The following is a 26,791-nucleotide window of genomic DNA, read 5'->3' on the forward strand; positions in this document are numbered from 1 at the left end:
GTTCTAAAATCTGCAGGAAATTGTCTTTGTCAGAATCACTGAATACATGATTTTTGACTTGGACGGTATCTATACAATTGAAATAGAAAAAATGCAGAGCCCGACTGTGGGTCTCTTTGTGGCTGCTTCTTCCAATTTATCTAAATTTACTGATCCTGAGTGGATAAATGAGTCAAGTTAATTAATGAAAATGGCTGAAATGATCAGTTCACGCATACAGTTTGTAGACTCACTACATAAATCTGTGCAAACAGAGGTCGATTCAGATTGCCGCTGTAGCCACTAAGCAGTGGTCTTTTTCATTTGAATGCAGGCATATTTGAATATTTGCAGTGTTGGATGGGGTGGGTAGATGCATCTTGCTTAACAATTTCTGCATATGAAATCAACGGGAACATTTTTTAAAGTTCATTTTAAAAACCAGTAAAACACACAACACCAGACATTTAAGAAAAATAATTTACTAGCTCAGGAATGTTCATGCTATATAAATACACTAATGTCAACAAAGTAAGGCACCAAATTAAAAACCTAAGCTTGAACAGTTATTGCATGAGGCAAGACTAGGAGCAAGAATGGGGAAGGAGACAAGAAGCATTTCAGTTAGAGATATTTACCTGTGGTTTAGCATCTTGTCAGAGGCCTACAGCAGAAAGGCTGGCCCAGGGCAAGGCGATTTCACCCTCTCTGGTGTCAATCTTCCTTCATATCCCTTTCCTTTCTCATTTTCCCCCTTCCCTTACCTGACACTCTACTGATGGCCAAGGAAGTAAGAGGCAAATGTTTGAATCCTTTTTAGACCATGGCTCCTTTGATCTTTAATTGTAAAGACAAATGTGAATTAGTTGCCCAGGGTTTCTAAAATGTGCTGCCTCTAATATATAGAAAACTTTTGATTTTATCACCTCCCTACCTGCAGCCATCCTTCTCAACCTAACTCTCTTAGAAAAGCTCTTCAAGTACAGGAAACAGAGATCCACAGATGTCTTCTGAAATGTTTTCATTTTTTTACATGCTAATCTGATATTTTATCCTTTTGTTATTTAATACATTAAGTTTATTGATCATATTATAATGAAATGTTTGGGGATGTTTTTGTTGTTGTTGACAGCCTTTGAGTGTACAGAAGTCAAAAAAATACGAAAGACAAACAGAAAAAGAGGAAAGAGAAATTAATGGTGAAATAGTCATATTGATTAATTAATAAAGGATAAACTAACAGAAAAGCAGAAAGAGAAGTTCATAATTGTGCACACGGAAGGTTAACTTTGGGTAAACCTATGTAGAGAATTAAAAAATTTTTTATATTTAATAAAATTTTAAAATATATTGACTTCCCTCAACACTTGCCATTTGACCTATGTAAAGAATTTTTTCAAAAATCTGTAACTATTATATATTCATTTCAGAATAAAATTTTAATATATTACACTTAGTTTTCAAAGATTTATGTATCTACATTTAAGAGGTTTCTGCGGAACATTCTTTTTGCTTCATCACACACTTCCCAGTGTTTACACATGCACATTCAGTCTTGAATGATGACTCATTAACTATCAATGGGTCCTGGCATTCTAGGACTTCCCAGTTGTTAGCTCAGTGTATTCTTTACTAAATCGTTTAATGAAAACACTGACATGTATAATGAATCTGGCACCTCCCATGATACACATGCAACTTTTGTAATAATAATAAGACACGCATTTGCACAATTACATAAAATACTGCGACTTGAAAATGTGGAGGCTGGGCGCGGAGGCTCATGCCTGTAATCCTAGCACTTTGGGAGGCTGAGGCGAGCGGATCACTTAAGGTGAAGAGTTCGAGTCCAACTGGCCGACATGGTGAAACCCTGTCTCTACAAAAAACACAAAAATTAGCTGGGCATGGTGGCAGGCACCTTTAATCCTAGCTACTCGAGGGGCTGAGGCAGGAGAATCACTTGAACCTGGGAAGCGGAGGTTGTAGTGATCCGAGATGGTGCCACTGCACTCCAGCATGGGTGACAGAGCGAGAAGAAGAAGAAAAAAAACAAGCAAATCAGAAAGGTTATGTTGAAAATTAAGCTCCAGTTCCTGAGGTTTCTATTAAATAGTTACACATTTAAATATACTAATATATAATAAGCACACACTATTAAAAGCACAAAAATAGTTATATTTAAGAAGTCAGTATAATTATTTGCTATATAAGCCCTAAATGGAGTAAATATACTTTTTAATTTTATTTTACTTTATGTATTTATTTATTTATTTATTTAGGCCAGGATGGTCTTGATCTCCTGACCTCGTGATCCACCCGCCTCAGCCTCCCAAAGTTCTGGGATTACAGGTGTGAGCCACCGTGCCCGGCCGTAAGCATACTTTAGATTTTAGTCACCACAGTTTCGAACTTTAAAGTTTAATTTACAAGAAATGCATATATTTATAAAGACACACACACACACACATCTCTCACACACACACACAAATTAAATACACATTAGAATGATGCAGGAAAACAATGTGATTAAAATGTCTGTGAAACGTACTCATCTCAGAATTGAAACTTATCATCATTTAGTCTAAATACACAGATGAGAACACAGACTCCTCAATTTTAGGATTTAGCTCACACAAAATCAGAATCACTGTGCTGACTGTGGTGAGTCAGGGATGAGGAAGATCTCAGCAATCTCTTGGATTCAGTGTCTATGCTGGCTCAAGTTAACATTTGCTTTGGAGAAACTAAGTTATTTGGCCAAAACAAGTAGGAGATAAACATTTTTTTTCTTTTTCTTTTCTTTTCTTTTTTTTTTAGAGAAGGAGTCTCACTCTGTTGCCCAGGTTGGAGTACAGTGGTGTGATCTCAGCTGACTTGCAACCTCTACCTCCCAGGTTCAAGCGATTCTCATGCCTCAGTCTCCTGAGTAGGTGGGGTTACAGGCGCCCACCACCACGCCCAGCTAATTTTTGTATTTTTAGTAGAGATGGGGTTTCACTATGTTGGCTAGGCTGGCCTTGAACACCTGACCTCATGATCTTCCTGCCTTGGTCTCCCAAAGTGCTATGATTACAGGCGTAAAAACAATGTTTTTGTAAGTGCTCAAGTAGAATAATACTACCGGTAACAGATTTATAGGCACTCTAGAAAAAGATGTTTTTGGAGCTGAAAGTTCTAAACTTTGCCTTGTTACCATTTATTATGTGACTAGAAAAGTCATTAACCTCTGATCCTTAGTCTCTTCATTTATAAAATCAGAATAATGACACCTGCTGTACTTATATTTCAGCAGTTATAAATTAAACTACTGCACTAGTACTATTACTACTAGTACTATTATTACTAATTACTATTATTATCACTAATAATATTAATTTCACCAATAACTGAAGCTTTCTATATACCGAACTTTGTAACTTACTGTTCATACCTCATAGCTATATCAAAACCTTCTCAATAGTCCTGTCAGGTAACTATTCTGATTTTCTTCTCATCTCAGAGTGATTAAATAACTTGCCAGAAGTCACACAGCTATTAAGAGCTTGCATGGAAATTTATATCCAGATCTGACTCCACATTTCATTTTAGATCCATTATATCTTGTTTTCTCTGATGTATTATATGTATATTCATATACAATATCAACATATAATACATATTATCTCTATAACATAGATATATTATTCATTTTATATACACACAGACATACACTTATGCTGTGAATTCTGAAATGCAATACCAAGGCTCTCTTTCATTATTTTTTTAATGTCAAAGCCTAATGAATAAAACAAAGTAGGTATTTAATCAACATTTGGGGGAAATAAACTGATAGAAGAGACATAAAGGTAACTAAGATAATTTTGAGTGAACTGTTCATTAACAAGTGTGTCAGCAATAACAGTGGCTATTTAAATCCTCCTCATCTTCAATATTATGTCATTAAAAATTACTCTTTAGAAGACACATATTGTATGACACTACTTATATGTGGAAGATTTTTTAAAAAGTTGAATTCATAAACAGAGAGGAATGGTGGCTGCCAGAGGCTGGGGTGTCAGAGAAAAGAGGAGATACTGGTCAAAGGGTACAAATTTGCAGATCGAAGAAGAATAAATTCTGAGGACCTAATATATAGCAAGGTGACTACAGTTAACAATACTGTACGGTATACCTGAAATTTGAAATTTGCTAAGAGTGTAGAACTTCTGCATTCTCACACACAAAAAAGACAACTATGTAAGGTGATGAATGTATTAATTAATTGTGGTAAACACTTCACTATGTACATGTATGTTAAATCAGCACATATACTTTAAATATATAAAGTTTAATGTGTCAATTAGACATCAATGAAGCTGAAAAAATTATTCTATGAAAAAAATACACGGATTTTTTTTTTCAATCGTTTAGGTTCAATTCTAGGTACAAAGTTGACTGATAGAAAAGCAGCTATTTTCAATAAATGAGGGCTGCAATCTAACCCTATGGTCCAGGTAAAAAGAGAGAGAAAAGATTCATTTAAAAATCATATATGAGTTCTATTTTTCAAAGGATGAACATATTACCTTCCAAATTTAAATCGTCTAAAAAGCTATTCTGTCATTTCCTATCAAAACAAGATAACAATACTTGCCATATTTCCCTTGACTTTGTGTAATGATGATGATGATAATCAAGTAGTGACGTTCAAAAAGAACAACTTTTTTTTTGCAGAGTTCAGAAGGGTGCAGGAGGTATTAGAAAAGATGCACAGAGGTCTTATATCTCATCAAAGCATGAATTTCCAACTCTTTAAATCACTCCATTCACTGCCCTAATCTCCCAAAGAGCATTCAGCTGAATGAAAAGCTGCTGACATTCATGCCAGTTCACAGCTAGAATGACACGGCTGGGGGACAGGAGACGCTGCAGTTTCCATTATCCATTGAACACCTTGGCAATTCTTATTTCATCCTGTGAATGTGATACTTACTCTTGTACTGCTCTGGCTATGGAAAGGGCCGTAGATCCAGTTTCATTAACGCTATCTAAGGTCACATTTGGCAGGTCATCATCATCACTGTCACTTTTACTTTGTCTGGGAGATAGGCCTCGGGGGTCCATTTGTGCTGGGGAGAAAAGGCATATATAATGAATTAAAATCAGTGCGCAGAAAGTTAACCTTGTCCTGGACCAACATCAAGCATGGAACTTCTCTTCTGTGCATATCAAGCAAACGGAATTCTTTAGACATCACAGGAATTACTGAAAGCTCCACATTTTATGTTCTGAGTACTTATTCTTTTCCCCTTCATTGGATTTACAAAACCTATACCAGCTCTCTAGAGTTTCAGGGTATGATTATAGAATAGAAACTATAAAATCCACAATATTACCAACTCCTGAGTGGTCAAAAGCTGATTACGTAGCTCCTGAGCCACTGTTCAACCCTCTGGTTTCTCCTCCTCCTTGCTTCCGCTGCCAGAGCTCTAGCCATTTCACTGCTCATTAGCACTCTCCCTGGAAGGTAGAGAGCATGCGGAAAGGAGATATTAGTTGCTTATAGCTCTCATAATAAGATAAAAGAAGAACAGGGTTTGCGTGACTAAAAGAAAGTATACATACTTTTCTTACTTCAGTGAATCACTGTTTCCAAGTTCATTACGACTATAAGGTGGGATTTGAAGGCATAAAAATGGCAGAAGTGGTAGCATTTTAGAAATCTTGTTTATATGTGCTAACAGTGCTCCTGAACTCTATCCTGATTTTATTTTTCAAAAAGCCACTTCCAGATATGATTCTTCTCCCACCGTGAATTTGCCAAAGCAGGAAATGGCACAATGTTCTGACCCCTGATGGCCAAGATTATCAGATCCTTGGGATGCTGTCAACATACCTTAACACATATTTTTAAAAATTAGATTTCATTTCCACCCCCTTTTCCCTATGAATAGATTTAGCAACCACTGCCCAGAATTTCTATCAGCCCTCGCTTCGAGCACAAACTAGGCATATCTTTTCAATGAAAAGTACCACATGAGCTACACACCCACACTGTTAAATGTATGGCTGCCTAAGAGTTCTAAAACCACCACTGCTTGTGGGGGAAGGCAAAATGCAAGTGAAATCATGGTCACAATGACATTTGGGTACATTTCATAATTTCATTTTTTTTTTTTGTCTCAAATCAGTTTTTTTGGTTACTGTATATCATACATTACATTGAACCACGTGGAATTGCTGAGAATGCACCATTTTTACCCACTAAATGGCAACTTCAAATGATTGTGTCTACTATTTACAGTCTGGCTAGAGAAACTATATCTAGACAGTTTCAACATATTTCATTACATTTCTAACTACACTTGGTTAGGAAAGAACTTACATCTAGTCAACCTCGTGTGCACCCGTGTATTTGACACACATCCTGCCTATAAATATACCAAAATGTGCTTTGCACAATGGAAGTGTTTGGTAAATACTAAATTTAAAAGAAGATAATTCAAATAATATAAAGTAGTGGTCTTCAACCAAGGGCAAATTTGCCTCCCAAGAGACACCTGGCAACATGCAGAGACATTACTGTTTGTCACAACTTGCAGTGGGGAGCAGGGACGGTGCTACTGGCATCTAGTTGGCAGAGGCTAAGGATATTGCTAGACATTCCACCATGCACAGGACAGTCAGCCCCTCACAGCAAAGAATGAACCAGTTCAAAATGGCAGAAGTACCTAGGTTGATGAACTGATCTAGAGATTTAAGAGTTTGTACATATAAAGGTATCACAGTTTATGACCTTCAGCTCCTATGCAACTATGCTCTCATTTCAACATTGCTAACAAGGAAATTGTCACACACCAGATTATCCATATTTTCTGGCCTTGTCTTACAAAACAACAACAACAACAACAAACAACAATTAACTGTCATATGACTCTCTACCTCCTCAAATGTTAGGAATTAGGCAATAATATTCATTAAGAGCTTTTGAATATTTTCTTTGTACAACCAGCTATGAGACAAAAAGACTGTTAATTTGCCATCTGATCTCTGGAGGAGTTCCACTAGAAGAGGGATGTTGGAGAAACCGTGGGGCAAAGCAACCAGTTCCATCACCATCTGGTAACAGGGAGCTTAACTACTCAGTCACTGGAAGGGCACTTGAAGGAACCGTATCACTTAAGATTTATTTTGGCTGTAGGCAACAGAAATTGGCTTGGGCTAACTTATATTAAAAGGAATGTACTGGAAAGATAATGAGCAGCTGACAGAATGGAAGGTCAAGATGAACAACCAACACTAAAAGAACGTAGGATCCAGGAATGACTTTGTGTAATAATATGAATTCAGTTAGGAATTCATAGATAGCTTCTTTGGGGGCAATCCTGTTCTAGAATGATTCATTTAACAGTCATTCCAACTATTCAAAGCCAGCCAAGAAAAATGAATATCAGATCTATCTAAGCTTCCAAATCACATATTGTGTGGTGCTGCATATACCTGTAAATGTCAACAATTTAACATTTAAAGTTGTTGAAACATCATGCACTACGACGCCTTTGCCAAGGTACCAAATTTGCAAACAGCCAAGAAAAAAGAAAATATTCTGATAGTCCCATTTTGTCTAAGACAACTAGAGCTCTTATAGTAAATAATACAACTCAAGGAAGATAGAGGCTGTTAACCATGAGCAATCTGGCTCTGAAAGTTAAAGTCTAATTGTATGAAAGATTCCAAAACCTTGCGTGAGAGTTGTTACATGATCATCTAATTATGTTATGTTTATATCTTAATGAAAGTTTAAAATATGTTAAATATGATATCTTTTTGATGTACTTTTCAGGAGCATAATTGAGGATTTCTTTCCAATATTTTCAATAAATATTATGAAATACATCTGCTACCATCATGCTGCGAAACTCTTTTTACCCATACCTTCAGCCAAGCTGAGGAAGTAATTAGAAAGGCTTTTCAAAATCTGCATTGCTGATTAGGTCAGATGATTAGCTTATCTACATACTTGCATAATTCCACTCTATTTTTATTAAATGTAGAATAGGGACATCAACCCTAGTTAACCTCCATCAGTCTTTGAGCATCTCAGCCCATTTAGGAAGGACTGATTCTCTGGGGTGCCCATTTAAAGACCAAAGAAAGTTACCTGGACACCAGAAACAAAAAAATATCAACTTCTGTAAGTAAGAGAACAGGAGGTGATCTATAAACACCTGAAAAAAATTTACACTGAAGATTGTATTGCTCTTTAATGAAGAAGGGATCAGACAGTTTTGGGTAACGCAGCCACTGCTGGTAGAGGTGTCATTCCTCAGAGTTGGAGGTGTTCTGGAATCCTATGTGAGTTTCATTCCATGTGTCAAAATCCTGGGGAGAAAATTTCAGAACCCAACACCTGAAGTTCAACTGATTTACTTTGATTTTCAAATACTCCCCTATGGTAGATTGTTACTGTAATGATCCCTCCAATAAATCATGTCTGTCTGTATCCATGCCCTGATGTGGCCACTTCTCAACAATGACTCTGGGCTTGGCTCTAAGACTTGATGTGATCAATGGGACATTAGCAAATGTGACACAAGTAGAGGCTTGAAAAGAGCTTGTACCTTGGGTTTCCCCTTTTCTCTTGCTGTTTTTAGAACCTAGTCACCTTGTGAAGAAGCCCGGGAGAGTCTATAAGAGACATGCTGCTCAGCAGGCAGCCAATCCCACTGCGAGCCATGTCAGTGAGCCATTTTAGACCCACCAGCTACATTACAGTCGCCAGATGACTACACCATGAGTGACCCCAGGTGAGACCTGCTTAAAAACTTTCTGGCTAAACGCATGCCACATTTCTGACTCACAGAATTTTGAGCAAATAAAATACCTGCTGTTTTAGGCGGGGTGCAGTGGCTCACACCACTGTATTCCCAGCATCTTAGGAGGCTGAGGCAGGAGGCCTGCTTGAGCCCAGGAGTTTGAGACCAGCCCAGACAATGTAGTGAGACCCCACCTCTACAAGAAATTAAAAAAAATAGCAGAGTGTGGTGGCACATGCCTGTAGTCCCAGCTACTTGGGAGGCTGAAGTGAGAGGATCACTGGAGCCCAGGAGGTTGAGGCTCCAGTGAGCTATGATCGCACCACTGCACTCCAGGCCTGAGCAACGGAGATCCTGTCTCAAACAAAACAAAACAAAACAAAACAAAACAAAACAGCAAAACAAAAAAAAAAAGAAAAAAAGAAAGAAAAGAAAAAAGAAAAAGAAAAAGAAAAAGAAAAGAAAGAAAAAGACAAGACTTGCTATTTTATTCTACTAAATTTTAGGGTGAGTTGTAGGGCAGCAATAAAAAGTCAATGCACCAGGTTATTCTCCCAGCTCCTTCTAGAGATTTCCTAGCAATGATGTAGATGAACTACAACTACAATTAGTTAGCCTACAACAATATTAAACTGAATTAAGTTTGGCCTAAAGCTGCCTCTATACATGTTTTAAGTTTGGCATAAAGTTTCTTCTGTACATAGTGAACTGTAACCTAACTTGATGTGGAAACAGACCGTAACCTTCTCTTGCAACAAGTAGCTGAGTTTCGGTCAATCAAAGGTGGCCAACTGTTGAAACCAGATTCAATTAAGGCATATGCTGCGTTTTAACCAATTGAGCTGTCTCTGTACCTCACTTCCATTTTCTGTATGTCACCTCCTTTTCTCTGGCTATAAATATAATCTGCACATGCAGTAGGGTGAAGCATTCTGAACATTTCTGGTCCAGACTGTTGTCTGATTCTGGAATCAAATTAAAGCCAATTAAGGTCTGCAAAATTAGATTTGTTTACTTTTTTTTTTTTTTTGGAATCAAGACCCATGCATTCATGTGTCCTATTTGACATTTCTTCTTCTTCTTTTTTAATTTATACTTTACGTTCTAGGTACTTTTAACAACGTTCTTCTTTATTCTCCTCCCAAGAGCCAACCTTGTTCTAGTGACATAAAAGCTACCTACTGCATTCTACATCATTTACTTTTCAATTCAAAATTTTCAAATGTATTTACAGGTGCTTCGGCTTTTGACGTATCTTCTTTGATCCTTCAGTATTGCGCAGCTAAGGTTCTTCTTGGGCCCTAAGGCGACATTTAGTTATGATGAACAACACTTATTTATTTATTTACTTATTTTTCAGATGGATTCTCACTCTGTCACCTAGGCTGGAGTGCAGTGGTGCGACCTTGGCTCACTGCATCCTCCGCCTCCAGATTAAAGTGATTCTCCTGCCTCGGCCTCCCAAGTAGCTGGGATTAGAGGTGTGAGCCACTGCGCTGGCCGAACACTTTTTCAGCTCTTCTCCTTAGCTGAGACTTGATAGGATGCTCATATGGGTGGGTTCTCCCTGGCGTATAGTCACTCAAAGGTATATTTCATGTTTTTTCTCTTCAACTCACATGAGACATTTAAACTTTGCTTGTGTCCTCCCCTCGTGTAACAGTAGACTGACACAGATGCAGGGGACACTAATTCATTCTCACCTCCCCTCAGCCCAGCGTGCGTGCTGTCTAAAGACCAGTCTTCTAATTTCTGTTGAAGTAAACCTGCCTATGCACCCACTCCTAAGGAAAAGTTGCAATATTAAACGTGTACAACACAACAATCTAAGAACATACACGAAAGCTTACAGACTAACATTTCCTAACAGGAATGAATCCCAGAAGCAGATACTGAATCTCTTCACCTCCACATGCCAGAACTGGAGAGGAGAGGGCCGGACATAGATGGAAGGTGTGAGGTGGCTGCCCAGGCAGGGGCCACAGGGCTGATGGGCCTCTTTTCTCCCTGTTTTAGCCACTGACAGGCTCCCTGCTACCTGCAGATGCCCTAATTGTTCGCCTTGCCAAGGCTGAAACGTGTCCCAGTTAGAGAAACCCCGGTTTCCAGGAGAGCTGCTGCTTTATTCTAGAAAGGAGGGCAGAGGAGGAGTGCGGGAAAAGGGAAAAATGAATGTTTGGGGAGGAATGTTTGGGAAAATTCATAGTATCAGTGGGTAGAAGAATCCTCCTCCAACACATTCTAGGCAGAAATTGTTCCAAAAAAGGAGGGTCATGAAGCTTCTTCAGTATAAAAACATGGCTCTGGCTTCAGGGAACATGGGATGACTTCTGGCCCTGTCATTTGCAAGCATCTGACCTTGGGTAATGATTTTGCACCGAGAATCTTCAGTTTCTTCTCCTGCTACTGCTGCTCTAAGGAGTAAAGATAATATATGCAAAGCATTTAGTCCCAGCCTGACTCTTAGTAGTCAATCATCATTCTGTTTTACCCTGACAGTAAATTTACTGCTGCTTCACTCATTCCCTTATATAACACTCCTTCTAAATCTCTCACCATCTCCTGGACTATTCAAATTAGGCAGTTTTCTTTTTACACGTACCTAAACTGAAAATATCATTACAGAGGCGGAACACATATTGGATAATACATAAAACTACTACTTCTTTACATCGCTTATGTATTTAGTCAACAGATATTTATTGAACACCTATGAGGTAGCAAGCAGTCTTCCGGCTACTGGAGAAACAAGAGTGAACAAGGCAGATTAAAATTCCTGCTCTCACACTGCAGAGATACAGATCATTAACAAAAAAGAAAAAGATATACTATGTCAGATAGTAAGTGCCATATAGAAAAATGAAGCAGGAAAGTAGATGGGGTTGCTTAGTGGCAGCTGGACAATTTTTGAGATGGTGGCCAGGAAAGGCCACATGGAGAAGAAGATACTTGAGCAACGGCTTGAAGGAATTGAGCGAAAGAAGCTTGCAGGTGAGGGTTTCTGGGTTTTGTTTGTGGGGTGAGGGGCATTCCAGGCAGAGAAGATAACAGGTGCAAAGGTGATAAGGTAGGAACATGTTTCCTGTGCCTGAGGACTTGCAAGGAAGCTGTGGCTGGAACCAATACAGGGAACTGGATGAGGACAGAGAGAGGAGGCAGAGGAGGTCATGCAGAGTACAGAGGGCCTTCGAGGGTGACAGAGGCTTTTCAGTTTTGCTTTGGGTGAGAAGGGAAGTCATTGGAGGGTACTGAGCAGAAGGATGACATGATAGAAAACTGTGTCATTTGATAGGATCCCTCTGGCTATCTGTGCCTGGAGCATAGGGGGATTCAGCTGGAGCCACACACATAGGAATCATCTATGACGTTAATACTCTCTAAAAACAACACTAGCTTTTTTCTCTTTGGCCGCCTCATGCTGGCTGCACACACAGTCAATTAAAACTCAGGACTTTGTTACATCAAGGTCTATGTGGCGCGCCCTTCCTAATATATTTGTACAACTGATATTCTGACTTCATTTGGTTTCAGAATATCAGTTGTTCAAACAGACTATTTTCCTAGCACATCAAGACAGATAGTGAGAGAAACATTCATGAGTAAATAAAGCTTGACTCAAAGGACGGTGAACTCCAAGATTAGAAATAGCTCTCCAGGGTCCCATTTTGCTTACTAATGCTTCGATGATGCCTTGTTTCTTGTTTCCTTTACTTCTGCTACTGCTAATGCCTCTATAGAGCAGCAACTGTGATGGCCATAACCCCAGATGACTATTTAAAATTTCAATCAGTTATGTAAATCTTGGGATGTTGGTACTGTGTAGATATAATATGCAATTTACTCATTTTTCCCCCAATTTTTGTCTGTGCACTTGACAGTGTAATGGCTTCTGCTACCGTTATATTAAAAAATAACCTCATAACGTTCTTATAATTCCCTAGTGCAAGGTCCACTTCTCAGTTGTAACGCTGTTGGACCTCTCTACAGTTTTCAAGACTGTTGGTTATTCCTTTTCACTTCCATTTCTGGCTTCTTCTTAAAAATTTCATCTCCCTTGGCCTCGGGGATAGGCAAACTAAGCCCTGTGGGCCCTGCCACCTATCTTTGTAATTAAAGTTTTATTTGGCCATGGTCGTTTACTTCATATCTGGCACCTTTAGTGCTACAACAGCAGGACTGAGTCATTGTCACAGAAACTGTAGGTCTGGTTATAAAATAATATCTGGCTTTAGAAAAAGTATTTGCCAACTGAAATACATTATTCTCTTGGGTCTTTGTCTCTCTCTGGTTATCTATCCTTCTAACCTCTTCATCTCCTTTCTGCATACCCCTAAGTGTTAGCAGCTGCCCTAGATTTCGCTACCTATTATTTTCTGTCACCTCTTTATTGGTGAGCTTCTCAGCAATTCCACAGAGTTCCATAATTTCCCCAGTTTCAGTTGCTATCTCAGAGGGGATGAATACCAAATCAGCATTCTCAGCTCTGACCTCTTCCCTAAACACCAGTCTCATTTCCAGCATCGTACTGTACTGACTAGTATTCCTCAAAAAACCATTTCAAACACAAGTCCTATTCTTTCTCCTGGTTTCTGAGTTTCAACTGAGAGATCCTTTTCCCAGTTACCCAGGTTCCAGAGTTTCCTTCATTTCATTTGTGCCCCTCATTAAATCGGTTGCTAAGTGCTCTTGCTTTTACCCAATGATTATTTTCTTTTCCCACTGCTTCTCATCGACTTTCTCAAAGTCCTGTTGAACACACTGTCCCATGTAGCATTTCTCTGGTAACTGAATGCATGCAGGGCTTTCCTTAAGACATTCTTTACTTAGAAATCCTTGACTTTTTCCCACCATCTACCAAACACAGTTCAGCAGCCCTCCACATCCTACAACTCATTTTCCACTGGGAACAACGATGAGTCTTACCCCCGAAGCCCCTGAATCCGGCTTTATCTGGCCATTTCCTTCCATTCACAATTCTGCCAACAAAACCTACCCTTCCTACAGAGTAATACCTTCATGGCCCTTCTTTTCATTCTCTAACTAAACGCATCTCTCCTTTTTAAAGGATACCCATGCTTTGGTATTTATATATTTTCATGGCATTTTTGCACTTTTCATTTTGAATTATAGTTAGGCATATACTTATTTTCTATCTCCAATTATCCTGTTTACTCCTTGAGAGGGGAGATCACGTCAATTACACTCCCTTGTACACAGTAAAATGTAATGTTTACTGATGAAGATGATGCTAATAAATGCAGATCTCTACAGAAAATGATCACAGTAATTCCCAGCTGGTGAGAGATTCTGCAATATAATGATACAAGTGTCTAGCTCACATTTCATTTAAAAAATTACATTCTGACTTACATTCTAATATTAACATTTGTGAGGGAAAAGTCACAATCATTAAATTTCTATTATTCTCTGAAGTCTTAGATTATATTTTTGGTTTGGGATGACATGGGAAGGAAAACGTTCATAATTTTTATTCACTTTTCAGCTAAATTCCATTTAACGGGCTTTCCTTTCCTTTCAGGAAATCATTTTAAACACTACTAAATACCTCTCACTTCTATCACATGAATTACTGCTTAGAAACTAACATGAAGGAATTTCATCCTTTATCCTAGTTTAGGCTGGGTGTGGTGGGCTCATGCCTGTAATTCTACTACTGTGGGAGGCCCAGGCTAGAAGATCGCTTGAGCCTAGGAATTCAAGACCAGACTGGGTCACAAAGTGAGACTCCATCTCTATTAAAAAAAATAATAAAATATAACTTAAAAATTCATATTTTTTGAAATCACAACAGCTAGTAGAGCTTAATTTTTCTAAAGAATCATGACTAAAACTACTTTTCTTGTTTATAAAAAGAAAATGAATAGAGATTTACAATTGTCTTGTTTCCTGAAAGTATGTCTTAGAGCATAGAAGGCTTTTGTGATTTCTGAAAGTTCATAAAATTTTCCATTAATAATAGGCTTTTCCACTGTGTGTGCTTCCACTAACTCTAGAGTTGGCCATGAGCCCTGAACTCTAGGAGCCCTTTGAGATACCACCACATCACTATTCCCCATAACCTTTGCCTTTTGTTCATTCATTATAACTGCTCCAAACCAAAGTCAATCAGCTCAAACTGATTTATTCAAAACTGAAACCACTATAGGCAGAGATGTAAAATAATAATAAAGTGATTTTGTGGTACACACATATAGGGAACAATGAGATCACCAAACTCATTTTCATCTGCAATGTACAGAGAAGGTTTTAGGCATTAATCCACGGCCATTTTATTCACTTTTCTTATTTCCCTTCGTTGGTCTGTTGCCCCATCTGTGTTTTCCAGTTTGTGTGCTGAGTAAAATGGAATCTTTCAAGGCAGATTAAAATCTGTTATAATAATTTTAAGTACCACCAAATCACAGCCCTAGTCTTAGGTACTTTAAATATAAGAAATACTTAAAAAAAAAAAAAAGAGCACAAAATCCACCTTGACTTTAAGTCTGCTTCTATATCAACTACGGTATATACAGCTAGATAGCATGTAAATGATTTACCATGGAAGGGTTCTCTGCTAGTTAAAAAGTTAAAAAAGCAAGGGGTGGGGCAGAGACATACAGAACTATTGTGCCACATTGAGAATCAGTGTTGCTGTCTCCCTTCAATTAGTATGCTCCCCGTGCCTCATTTTAGAGTATACTTAAACCTGCAAGGTTAAAAGATAAGTCTTGATACATAATCATGATTGAATTCCTTTTAGAAGCAGAGTAGATATTCTTGAAAATATGGTCTAAGACCATCAAAAATCCTCAAAATTGAGAATTATTTATATACATGCTGTTGGACCTTTCTATAGCTTTCAAGGTTTGGTTATCCCTCTTCATTTGTAGTTCTGGCCTCTTCTTCTTCTTTTTTTTCTTTTTTTTTTTTTTTTTGAGACAGAGTTTCGCTTTGGTTGCCCAGGCTGGAGTGCAATGGCGCAATCTTGGCTCACTGCAACCTCTGCCTCCCAGGTTCAAGCTATTCTCCTGTCTCAGCCTCCTGAGTAGCTGGGATTACAGGCGCCCACCACTACACCCGGCTAATTTTTGTATTTCTAGTAGAGACAGGGTTTCATCTTATTGGGAAGGCTGACCTTGAACTCCTGACCTCAGGTGATCCACCTGCCTCGGACTCCAAAGTGCTGGTGTTACAGGTGTGAGCCACTACAGCTGGCCTGGCCTCTTCTTAAAAACTCTCCTCTCCCGGCTTCAGGGATGGACACATTTGTCCCTACACCCTGAACACGTTTCCATCAAGAATTACATATTTCTTGTGTACATCTTCACATCACATTAAAAAAAAAAAAACACTATGAGAGTTTTCTTTCACATTTGATCGATGATAAACACGTTTACACAAAGGAACATTTCCACCCACACTTCACAAGAGTTACTGTACGGGCCACAGGCAGAGAACACAAAGCACCATTGAGATGAGCCCAGCAGTTGTGCAGTCGCACTCATAAACTGACCCCCCAGTGCATACGATTCTAACTTGGAACTTAAATATAAGCACTACATAACAGACTTCTGGGACACTGAGGAAAGCAGATATCTTAGATGTTGTATCATCTGTGAATGTCTCCTCTGCTAAAATCATAAAATATAATTTTTCTTTTTGAGAACAAAATTAAGTGCTGACTCTTCACTTCCCCAGTGCATTCCTCAGGATTGTCCCATCCTATGGTGAATGCTGTCACTATTCAAAAATGACCTGAATATCTTTGAGCCAAAAGAACAGTATTACTATATTTTTTTGCTGTGTTTCAATCTTGGTTGAAGGACATACTTGTTCATGTCTTCATCTTACACAAACTCCAAAGAGAAAAATGTACTCTGTAAAATTGGACGAAAGGTATTTTCCACATTAATTCTGTTTGGTGTTGCTTTTACAAGAAAGAACAATTCCATTAGGGTGCATCAACCTGTTAGAAACACAGATTTCTAATTTCAAGCTAGGCACAGTGGCTCACACTTGGAATCCCAGCACTTTGGGAGGCTGAAGCAGGTGCATCACCTGAGGTCAGGAGTTCGAGACCAGCCTGGCCAACATGGTGAAACCCCATCACTACTAAAAATACAAAAATTAGCCAGGTGTGGTGGCGCACACCTGTAATCCCAGCTATTTGGGAGGCTGAAGCAGGAGAATCGGTTGAACCCAGGAGGCAGAGGTTGCAGTACACTGAGATCGCACCATTGCATTCCAGTCTGGGCAACAAGAGTGAAACTCTGCCTCAAAAAAAAAAAAAAAAAAAAAAAAAAAAAAAAAAAAAAAAAATGTATTCTCTCTGTTTTGGAGTTTGTTAAAGAGATGTTATTTCCATATTTTGTAACACTGCTCCCCTTCTGCCCCTGTTATGATAAATTGTCTAGTCTCTGTGAAGGCTGGTGAGGTTTCCACCAACTAGAAATGGTATGACTTCCCTGGGCTTCAGTTATGGCCACTGCATTGGAGTTTGTTTGGTCAGACCCCTTCCCAAGCCCAGGAACTTAAGCCTCTGACTTGTTCAGGGAGGTGGCGGGGCGGTATCTCCGGAAATGACTCTTGAAGAACAAGATCAAAGTTAAAATTCTGTCTCAAGACAGGCCAGGTACAGCAAGTGAGAACACTGCTATAGTACATACTACAACACCAAGAGAGCACAGGAGTTACACACTAGTCTCTTTTCTGCTTTCCCAACTTTAAACTGGGCTTACACTAACTTCTTTAGAAAGCCCATTTTGGTTTTGTGAAAAGAGACACTTTCTGAAAAAGATAAGAGCTATGACAGAGGATGAGGTCTTGGGCTTTGCCAGGCAAATTACTGATAAATCGCATGGTACTTAAGGTTGTTGTGTGTAGTTGTTTCACAAATAGAAAGGTTGGATACTGTCTTTTGTAATGTAAGGAAAACAGATTTTCTACTGAAAAAAACAGTGAAATTCATACTGCTCTAATAATATGTATTCTAAACATCATCTGGCCTTGATTTCCTTGACCAAAGATGCCAGGTTACCTCCGCTCTAAGCACCTGCTGTCCCTGAGGCTAGCTGAGATCTGAGAGCCAGGGTGTCTCATTACACCCCAGCCAAATCCATCTGTTAATAAGAGAGTAGCTAAGCTTTCTATGTGCCTGCCACATTTAAGCTATCAAATAAGACGTCAGGGGCCAAATCAATTCTTCAACATTTTTATTTTTCTCATTCCTGAAAGGAGAACTCCCTAAATCTTGAAAATCATTTATTTCCACTGTTTCTCAAATCCAACTATCCTTCATATAAAAGAAAATATAAACAGCCACTTAACATAGGGTCAAGTACTTGCTCCCTCATTAACTTGCTTATAAACTTGTTACTTACAGATTTTCTTTCGTGCCAAGTCATTTCTCAGTTAAGAAATCCCAGGCTTGCATATAATGGCTATTTATTTTCCCAAAAGATTCAAAATATCTAAACATTTCATGGTATTTCCTTTAGATCATTAAGTTAAATATCACAGAAAGAGCTGAAAGCTCCTCTGTATTTTTTAAATTCCTATTTTGTTTCCTTCTTCCATAGTATTCTGGTGTAGATCCTTCCTACTCATATTTTTGGCCCTTAACTACATGTATATCCATGAACAATACCTACAGTTTTGCTCTTTTTAAAATGGCATATAACAATATCATATCTACACACACACACACACACACACACACACACACACACACACACATATATATTTTGAGACAGGGTCTCACTCTGTCACCCAAGCTGTAGTGCAGTGACATGATCTCGGCTCACTGTAGACTTGACCTCCCAGGCTCAAGTGATCTTGCCATCTCAGCCTCCAGAATAGCAGGGACTGCAGACATGGGCCATCACACCTGGCTAACTTTTGTATTTTTTGTACAGATGGGGTTTCACTGCACTGCCTAGACTGATCTTGAACTCCTGGCCTTAAGTGATCTGCCCAACTTGGCCTCCCAAAGCACAAGGATTACAGGCATGAGCCTTCACAACTGGCCAACAATATGATATTTCTATTTGATTTTTTCATTTAACATTGTATTTTTGAGATTTATTCATACTCTTTCATTTAATAGTAAAAGATTCCATTTTCTAAATGGAGCAATATTATTTATTCATTTAGTGATGAAAAATTAATTTGTTAAAAATATTCACTATTACAAATGCTGCTGTAACTTTCTTCCTAGTATACATCTGAAAATTATGGGGTGCCCATATCAATTTTACCAAATATTGCCAAATTGATCTCCAAAGTTGTTGAATCAATTTACACTCCCATTGGTATGTGAATACCCACATTTCCCCATCCTGTTGTAAGACTTAGTATTTCCAGATATTAAAATTTTTCAGAAGTCTAAAATTATGCCATGTTGTCAATTCTCCTCCCAAACACTAGACTGAGAATGCTATAACTATCCAAGGAACACTCCCACCTTCCCCATTTATCATTTGGTCCAGAATTTTTTATTTTTATTTTTATTTTGAGATGGAGTCTCATTCTGTCACCCAGACTGTAGTGCAATGGTGCAATCTTGGCTCACTGTCACCCAGGCCTTCCGGGTTCAAGTGATTCTTCTGCCTCAGCCTCCCAAGTAGCTGGGATTACAGGCGCTCGCCACCACAGTCGGCTAATTTTGTATTTTCATTAGAGACAGGGTTCCACCATGTTGGCCGGGCTGGTCTCAAACTCCTGACCTAAAGTGATCTGCCTGCCTCAGCCTCCCAAAGTGCTGGGAATACAAGCATGAGTCACGGTGTCCGGCCTATCCAGAATTTTGGTGCATGTTTTACTATCAAGAGTTAATTGAAAGTTATCTTCATGCATATATTTATCTATATTTTTCAAACCAGTTCTAAGCTGTCCTTTCCTTTTTGGTTTTTCTGTTTGCAAAAGTATATTCTTTATGAGTCTTTTCAGCATAAGACTCGTATGTGTGGGCAGTAAGCTCGTAGTCAATGTATGTACAATTTTTTTTTTTTAAATTTCACTCGATGGAATTTTATTTCAGCCCAGTACAGAATTTCAGGATCTTTCAACCCATTGAGGAGCCTATTGCATTGCTTTCCAGCATCTGTTGTGGCTCAAAGTCTTTATTCTTACATTCCTTTGCAGCTAAGCTTTTAAGGTTTTCTTTAGGGAACTCATGCTTGACAATTTCAAGCACTATATCTAGATATGAGTTGATTTTTACTGAGTTTGTCTACAATCTAAGATTCATAATCTCCCTTAATTTCCCCAAATTCCAAGACATCTCTCTAAATGTTGCGTTCTATCTATTCCAATAAATGTCATTTTAGATATACGTTGGAATACTTCAACCAATGTCTCTTAACTTTTCTTTCACGCTTTTGTCAGCTTTTCTACTTGTGCCAGAACAATAACCTGGGCATTATCCTAGATTTATCCTTTCCTTTATCCTTGACATCCAACTTGCCAACAAGTTCTATCACATTTCCATTCACACTGCCCTGCCCAGGCTCTCAGGAATTCTCACCTGGCTTCCTGAAATAGTCTCCTAACTTGTCTCCCTCCCTCTATTTTCAATACATTCAACCTTTCATGCCCCAAATTTTAGTGTTACCATGTTAACTCCCATCTACTTCCAAGTCTCCTGTGCTTCCCTGTAGAGTTCGGTAAATAACTTCTTAGCTTGGCACAGAAGGCCTGTGATAACTACATACATGAATACTGCCCTTAAGCTTCATTTCCATTTCTTTTAAGTACTTTTGAACAATACTAACCTATCTACTCGTTGAATCTATCTACCAGGATACAGTATACCTTTTTGTATTTCCAAGACTGCATTTTTAAAAAACTGCCCTTCCTTTCCTCCATTGTTACATAGAGAATGTAACTAATACTTTCTTCTGAGAAACAGCCTTCTCCTGGAGTGATAACCACACCTCACCGCCAACCAATACCACCACCCAGTGTACTGCCCATCTTCCTCTGCAATCCACCTCTGTGGGCCTGGGTTCACTGGAATAACAGAGCTCGTCTCACTGTGGCTTTTTAGTCTGCTTTATCCATTTGACTATGAACGTATTGTGAGTACTGTATGTTGTGCATGTGGTTAAATCATGAATGTGTATTAATCACATGAATAAGTGAATGGAAAGAAATACACTGCACAATTCCTGGGTAAAGCAAAAGGTTGAAAAATTGGAGATTAAAATTTAAAAAAGAAATCTTAATTTTTGAATCTGGCAGGCCAAATTTTATTTAGTTTTGACAGATGAGTCAGAGAGCAACAAACAAAATAAATCAATATGAAAATCAACATCCCTGTTGAAATAATAAAGATCTTTTTCTCACGGAGATATTGCAAGATAGGGAATAAAATCCAAGACTTTTATAACGTCAACCAGGTTCATTTGCTATATAAAGTTCTAGGTGGTATCATTTTTTAATAAAAATATATACATGTCCACATATATCTGTCTCTGTATATGTGCATTTATATTTATATATAGATGCACAAATAAAGTCTAGTACCAAGTTCTTCTCGGAGCATATTCTAACATGCCCGGGTATCAGATGGACACTGCATTTTGAAACTTACAAATACGCAAGGTCTCTGCAAATTCTGACTGCCTGAACAATAACAATTGGCTGGATTACTGACTGAATAGTAATAATATGGCTTAGCCCACCTATATCTTTTCTGGAATAAGGTATGGAATGAATAAATAACGCTAAAAAAGTCTGTGGTGGCTTACTCTTGCTATTAAGGATGATTGCATTCTCAACGTTCATCGTAATTATAAATATAGAACACAATACTGAAAAATAGTTATGAACCATTCAGTGGCTTATTTAGACTTGCAAATGGACAAAACTGTAATCCTCTGTTTATACCAGATCACACAAAATTATATAGTTAAAACTAGTGTAAGTTATGATTGAGAGGAGGTTTATTTTAAGTATGAGGGACTTATCACCGTGACTAACTATTAAAGTAATCACAATTGGCCAAGAAAGGCAAGAAATGTGCTTGTTAATAGTTGCATTAGTTGCAAGGTGGATAATGAGATAATAAAACACATAATTGGAGGTTATACTATATTGATTACTGTAGATTATACCAATGGGCACAATAATGCCACTAAGTAGTGAATCACCAGTGAGCGCTCATTTGTTAGATGTTAAATGGATAATGATCTACTTTAACAATGACTTCCAGAATGTGCTAGAAAATACTTCCTACGACATACCATGATACCAAGACATTCTGGACAGCACGCAAGATCTTTTACTCTTTGATAAACTTAATGAATAATGGAGAACTACAAAAACAGAAAAGATACTACATGGCTCTGAAAAGACACTGAAACAAAAACTGGAAGATGCCAGATTTTACTATGAAGCTATTCTCCATAACCAAACACACACTTTATTGAATTTAGTTTCCAATTTTGAAGAAGGCATTTCTGAACATCTGCTATATAAGCTTGGATAATTCTAAAACTGTAATGTTATAATGATCATTAGCTATTGGCTAGTGCTCAGAATTTTATTGAACTCATTAATCTAAGAAAAATAAATATAATTATAACAGTAATAATAAATGTTGGCCATGTCTTTATTTTGTAGTTTCCCCTTGTGTTTTCTAGAAAATTACTACTACCACGACGAGGCAAGAAAGAACAGGCGTGTCTGTGTTGTATATGTCTTTCTAACCAATTCCCTGATCAAAAGAGCTTCAGGCAGGGGCCAGACATGTCTAAAAATGACATGGATGTCGTTCTCTGAAACTCAGTGAACCACACTTTGACAAAATTTCCCTACACCTAGAAATGTTAACCTACAGCTTAAGGCTGTTGTTTTTCAGGCTGCAGGATGCTAAAGAAATGAAAATACATGATACAGTACTATAATTTCAATATTTAGCAACATGGAATTACCTCATGCAATTCATACACACACACACGTATTCACTTATTTACATATATAATAGATTTCAAACATAATAAATTTTAATCCTTGTCAAAAAACTAAATGATTTAAAAACAATGCCACCTAATTTGAGGAACTATGGAATTGGATATTTAAAACTGACACATTCTCTAGATAATTAAGGCATACTTTTTAAAGCATCAAGCCTAAGTACAGCAAAATGGCTATGGAGTATTTAGAAATTCTGATTTAATTCAAGGCTCTACCACTTTTAAGCTGTGCCCTTATAAGTGGTACAGAAAGTTACATGAGTCTTAGTTTTCTCAATGCAAAAGACTGACAATAATATCTATATGTTGGTTACTGTTGGGCTTAAAGATAACACATGTAAAGCAGAAAGAATGTAAAAGCATTCAATAAAGGTTATTTAATATTATTTAAATGATTTTTAATAAACATATTTACAAGATTTATTTCATACTTTGCTGCCTTTTTCAAATAGACTGATGATAATTTAACTTTTCTTTCATTACTAATGGTCATTATTTCAAAAGCAATTATTACGCTGTAATAAAGTATTCTCTCCAAGGACTAACGCGCCGTGTTAGCCCGTTTGTTCCCATCCAGAAAGACCTTGCTGCAATTATTCAAGTTCTTATTTTAATAATAATTTTGACATCTTATTTGCTGGCTGCCACTTTTTTACCCTCAGTGCCCCTACAGATAAAGGGAGTTTCCTAATTTGCGAAGGGAATTGGCAGAAGAGAATCTCAGGAGGTATTCAGCATCTATAAACTGGTAATGCAAAATCAGTAGATCTATTTTCTTTCAGTAACGAAATCTACAGAAAGAGAAGTGCTACAAAATTTTGTGGCTATTGGGCATCCATAAAAATCTACTGAGAAGACATTTTGGAGAACCCAATTTATAAAAATGACGATTGAGAAGTATTCCTATCACTTATTTTTCTTTGCATTTTTATTTGCTATTCTCTACTTATGGGGTTAGAAAATTATATTCACAAATAATATAACAAATATATCCAAGCCAAGAGTTAAAATGCTTTGAAAGAGGGAGGATCTTTCCTATAAGTAACACAGAGTACATATGATGTAGGCAACATATTTTGTATCATATGCAGTACCTGCGTGGGAGGGGACCTCGTGGGCTACTTTCCAGTACAAGCACAGTATTCTCCATTTTTTGTGTGCCCTGCATTCTCTACCCTCATTATTTACTCTTTTCCTGGTCTGAAACACTCCTACCTACTTTGAGTACCAAAGCTTTACGCTTCTCCAACTTTCGCCTCAAATGGCACCTACTCTCCCTTCATTATAACGTAAGACTTCCTCCAGAGTCTAGTTCATGTTCTTTGGAGATTTACAACCTAGGCCTCTAGAAGGTTTCCTCTGTTTAAAAGGTCTCTCTGTTTACAGAGGACTGATTTACAACATTCACATCTGACAAAGGCCACACTGGAGATGATTAGGGAGCCCTTGGATTTAGCACAGAAGAGACAAAAAAGCAATCAAGAATTGAAAATCCCCTCCAAACACCAAATACTGGAAACAATCCACACAAAGCTCTTTTAGATTTGTGCTGCAGTTTACTTAATACACTTTTAAGATCAGAGATCTGAGGAGGGAAACCAAATCTTCATTTTATGGATGCAACAAATGGGCCCACCATGGTAAATACATCATTTACTCTTTCTCTCAGAGAGATATTTAACTCTGTAGTACAAATAAAAATAGCAAAGTAGTATTTCCCTTCTATTTAAGGTTTGTTAAAGGAAATTCATGCTTTTAAAATGTTCTACAAACACCAAAAACTGATTGCATCATTATCAGCTTTTAAATCAAAACAGCTTGCTATCTGGTAAGGACAGGAGAAATGGTCGATTTATTTCATAAAACTTTATGTACAAAGAGACACTGTCTATGAACTTAATGGAGAGAATATAGAGTCTGGAGAGGTAATTTTTATTACAATTTATAGTGGGATTACCCATACTCCACAGTTTTCAGATTTTATGGCACCATGATGCTGATGCAGTTAACTGCAGTGGGGTAGGAGGCATAATTTGTTTCACCCTGACTGGGAAATGAAATTGGCATTACTATTATATAAGAAATCTGGCAGATTCTATTAATTGCCTGGATCCAATCAAAGCTATTAGTTATCCTAGTTTCACAGGTAAAATATTTTACCTGAGAGTAAAAGAATAAATAAGAACTGACTACAATTTTCACACAGCAATATCTTCGTATTAAGACTGTTTGGAAGCCCTAAGAATATTTCTTACCCTCAGGGGTTCATTCCAGAAACTACTAAAACCTGAATCACATCAAGTATAAGGTACCACAAAACATTATTCTTTAATATTAAGTACTGCAAAACAAAACAACTTGGGAAACAGCAGAAACAACGTATTCAAGAATACCAGACAACTACAGATTGACATACTGCAGCAAGAGCTTTGGTGATGTTATTCATTCATTCTGCACTTAAAGAGTGTTTATTGTGTGACAGATGTTGGGTAAGGCAGTAAGGCAATGAGAAAAGATGATGTGTGTGTGTTTGTGGGGCCGGGGGTGGTGTATGAATTGCCTTACAGTTTGGTATATACTGTTTCAGAAAAGAAGGCATTTGAACCAGCTCTTTTGTCAGAGAAAGAAAAGGCCTCCCTTTGCTTTCTACATGGATAAAGGTAGAATGTCACCTGAAGGGCCATGCAACATGGCTGGGACGTGAGACGTATTTGGTGGAATAGCAACAGACTGAGATGGACGGGGAGTATGTGAGGTAGATGTGAGGATGTGCAGAGGCTTGCTGGTTACGTGTTATGTTTTGGCAGCCTTCTACTTCACCATGGGAAGGTTTCTTCTATGGTCAAGGTTTAGGACTGCACGTCTATACTGGCCACAGCATTCCTAAGCATCTCCCACAAAACACTGCTCCTGCAGTGTTTCCTCCATTAATGCATTCATTTCTTCATCCATCTCTTCAATAAAACACTTACTAGTGTCAAACACAATGTTGGGGAAATATTAGCTAATAAGGATGAAATGGTACTTTCATGGAGCTTAAGTTTTAGTGTAGAATTCTGGGAGACCCCCCGCCACCAACACACACACACACAATTTCTTTATTTTAGAAATGAGGATTTATAACAATATAAACCACATTATATAAGCACCACAGTTCTCAGCAGAGGAGCTTATTCTTACTATAGGTTACCCAAGTCCCACTAGATCTTTCTCCCCAAAGAACTGAGAAACCCATATACCTACCAAAGTATTACGCTTCTTCTAATTCTACCGTGCTCCTACTGATTCCTAAGACCCTAGTATTTGAAAAGGCAGTTTAATCTGATGAATTCTCCAAGGGCTATTCCTAGTTCTTTCAGTTTTACTAAGTTTCTATATTCTGTTATCCTGAACTCTTTCTGTCCCAAGACATAACTGTCCATTGTATTTATTTTTATTTTATTTAATTTATTTTATTTTTTTGAGATGGAGTCTCATTCTGTTTCCTATGCCAGGGTGCAGTGGTATGATCTCAGCTCACTGCAACCTTTGCCTTTAGGGTTCAAGCGATACCTGTGCCTCAGCCTCCCGAGTAACTGAGATTACAAGGCCTATGCCACCATGCCCAGCTAATTTTTGTATTTTTAGTAGAGACGAGGTTTCGCCAGGTTGGCCAGGCTGGTCTTGAACTTCTGACCTCAAGTGATCTGCCCACCTCTGCCTCCCAAAGTGCTGAAATTACAGGTGTGAGCCACTGTGCCTGGCCCATTTTAATTTTATTTTCTCTCTATGACATTCTAGGGCACTGGTATCCTTGCTCAGCGGGTTCACCTCTCAGCAAAACTTCCTAGTAGCACACAAGTTGGCATACATATGCTTCCATTTAGCCAACAAACCTAATCCATAGTTTTAAAAAACACTAAGCACTGATACACAGAACACGGCATTTTTATTTCCACTAAATACAGTCATATGCAAATGTCCAGTATGGGAGGTGGGATAAGAAGTTAAGCCTTTTTATTTATTTATTTATTTTAGCTCAAATCAAATATAGTCCTA

The 26,791-nt window shown here is 38.0% G+C and overlaps 1 protein-coding gene and 1 long non-coding RNA gene across 7 annotated transcripts in view; one reads left to right on the forward strand and one right to left on the reverse strand.

Moving 5' to 3' along the window:
* Window positions 1–26,791, forward strand: part of LOC126940821 (uncharacterized) — a 616,457-nt gene that overhangs the window by 287,109 nt on the left and 302,557 nt on the right. The gene's annotated exons all lie outside the window — the stretch shown is intronic.
* KLF12 (KLF transcription factor 12) overlaps window positions 1–26,791 on the reverse strand; it is a 621,954-nt gene that overhangs the window by 122,513 nt on the left and 472,650 nt on the right. For all 6 annotated transcript variants that reach the window (XM_050766996.1, XM_050766994.1, XM_050766993.1 and 3 more), the window contains one exon: window positions 4,955–5,090. In XM_050766996.1, coding sequence (XP_050622953.1) covers window positions 4,955–5,090 — 136 coding nt within the window. The remainder of the gene's footprint in view (window positions 1–4,954; window positions 5,091–26,791) is intronic.

The sequence above is a fragment of the Macaca thibetana genome, chromosome 17 (assembly GCF_024542745.1).
Source record: "Macaca thibetana thibetana isolate TM-01 chromosome 17, ASM2454274v1, whole genome shotgun sequence".
NCBI classification, from domain to species: Eukaryota; Metazoa; Chordata; class Mammalia; order Primates; family Cercopithecidae; genus Macaca; species Macaca thibetana.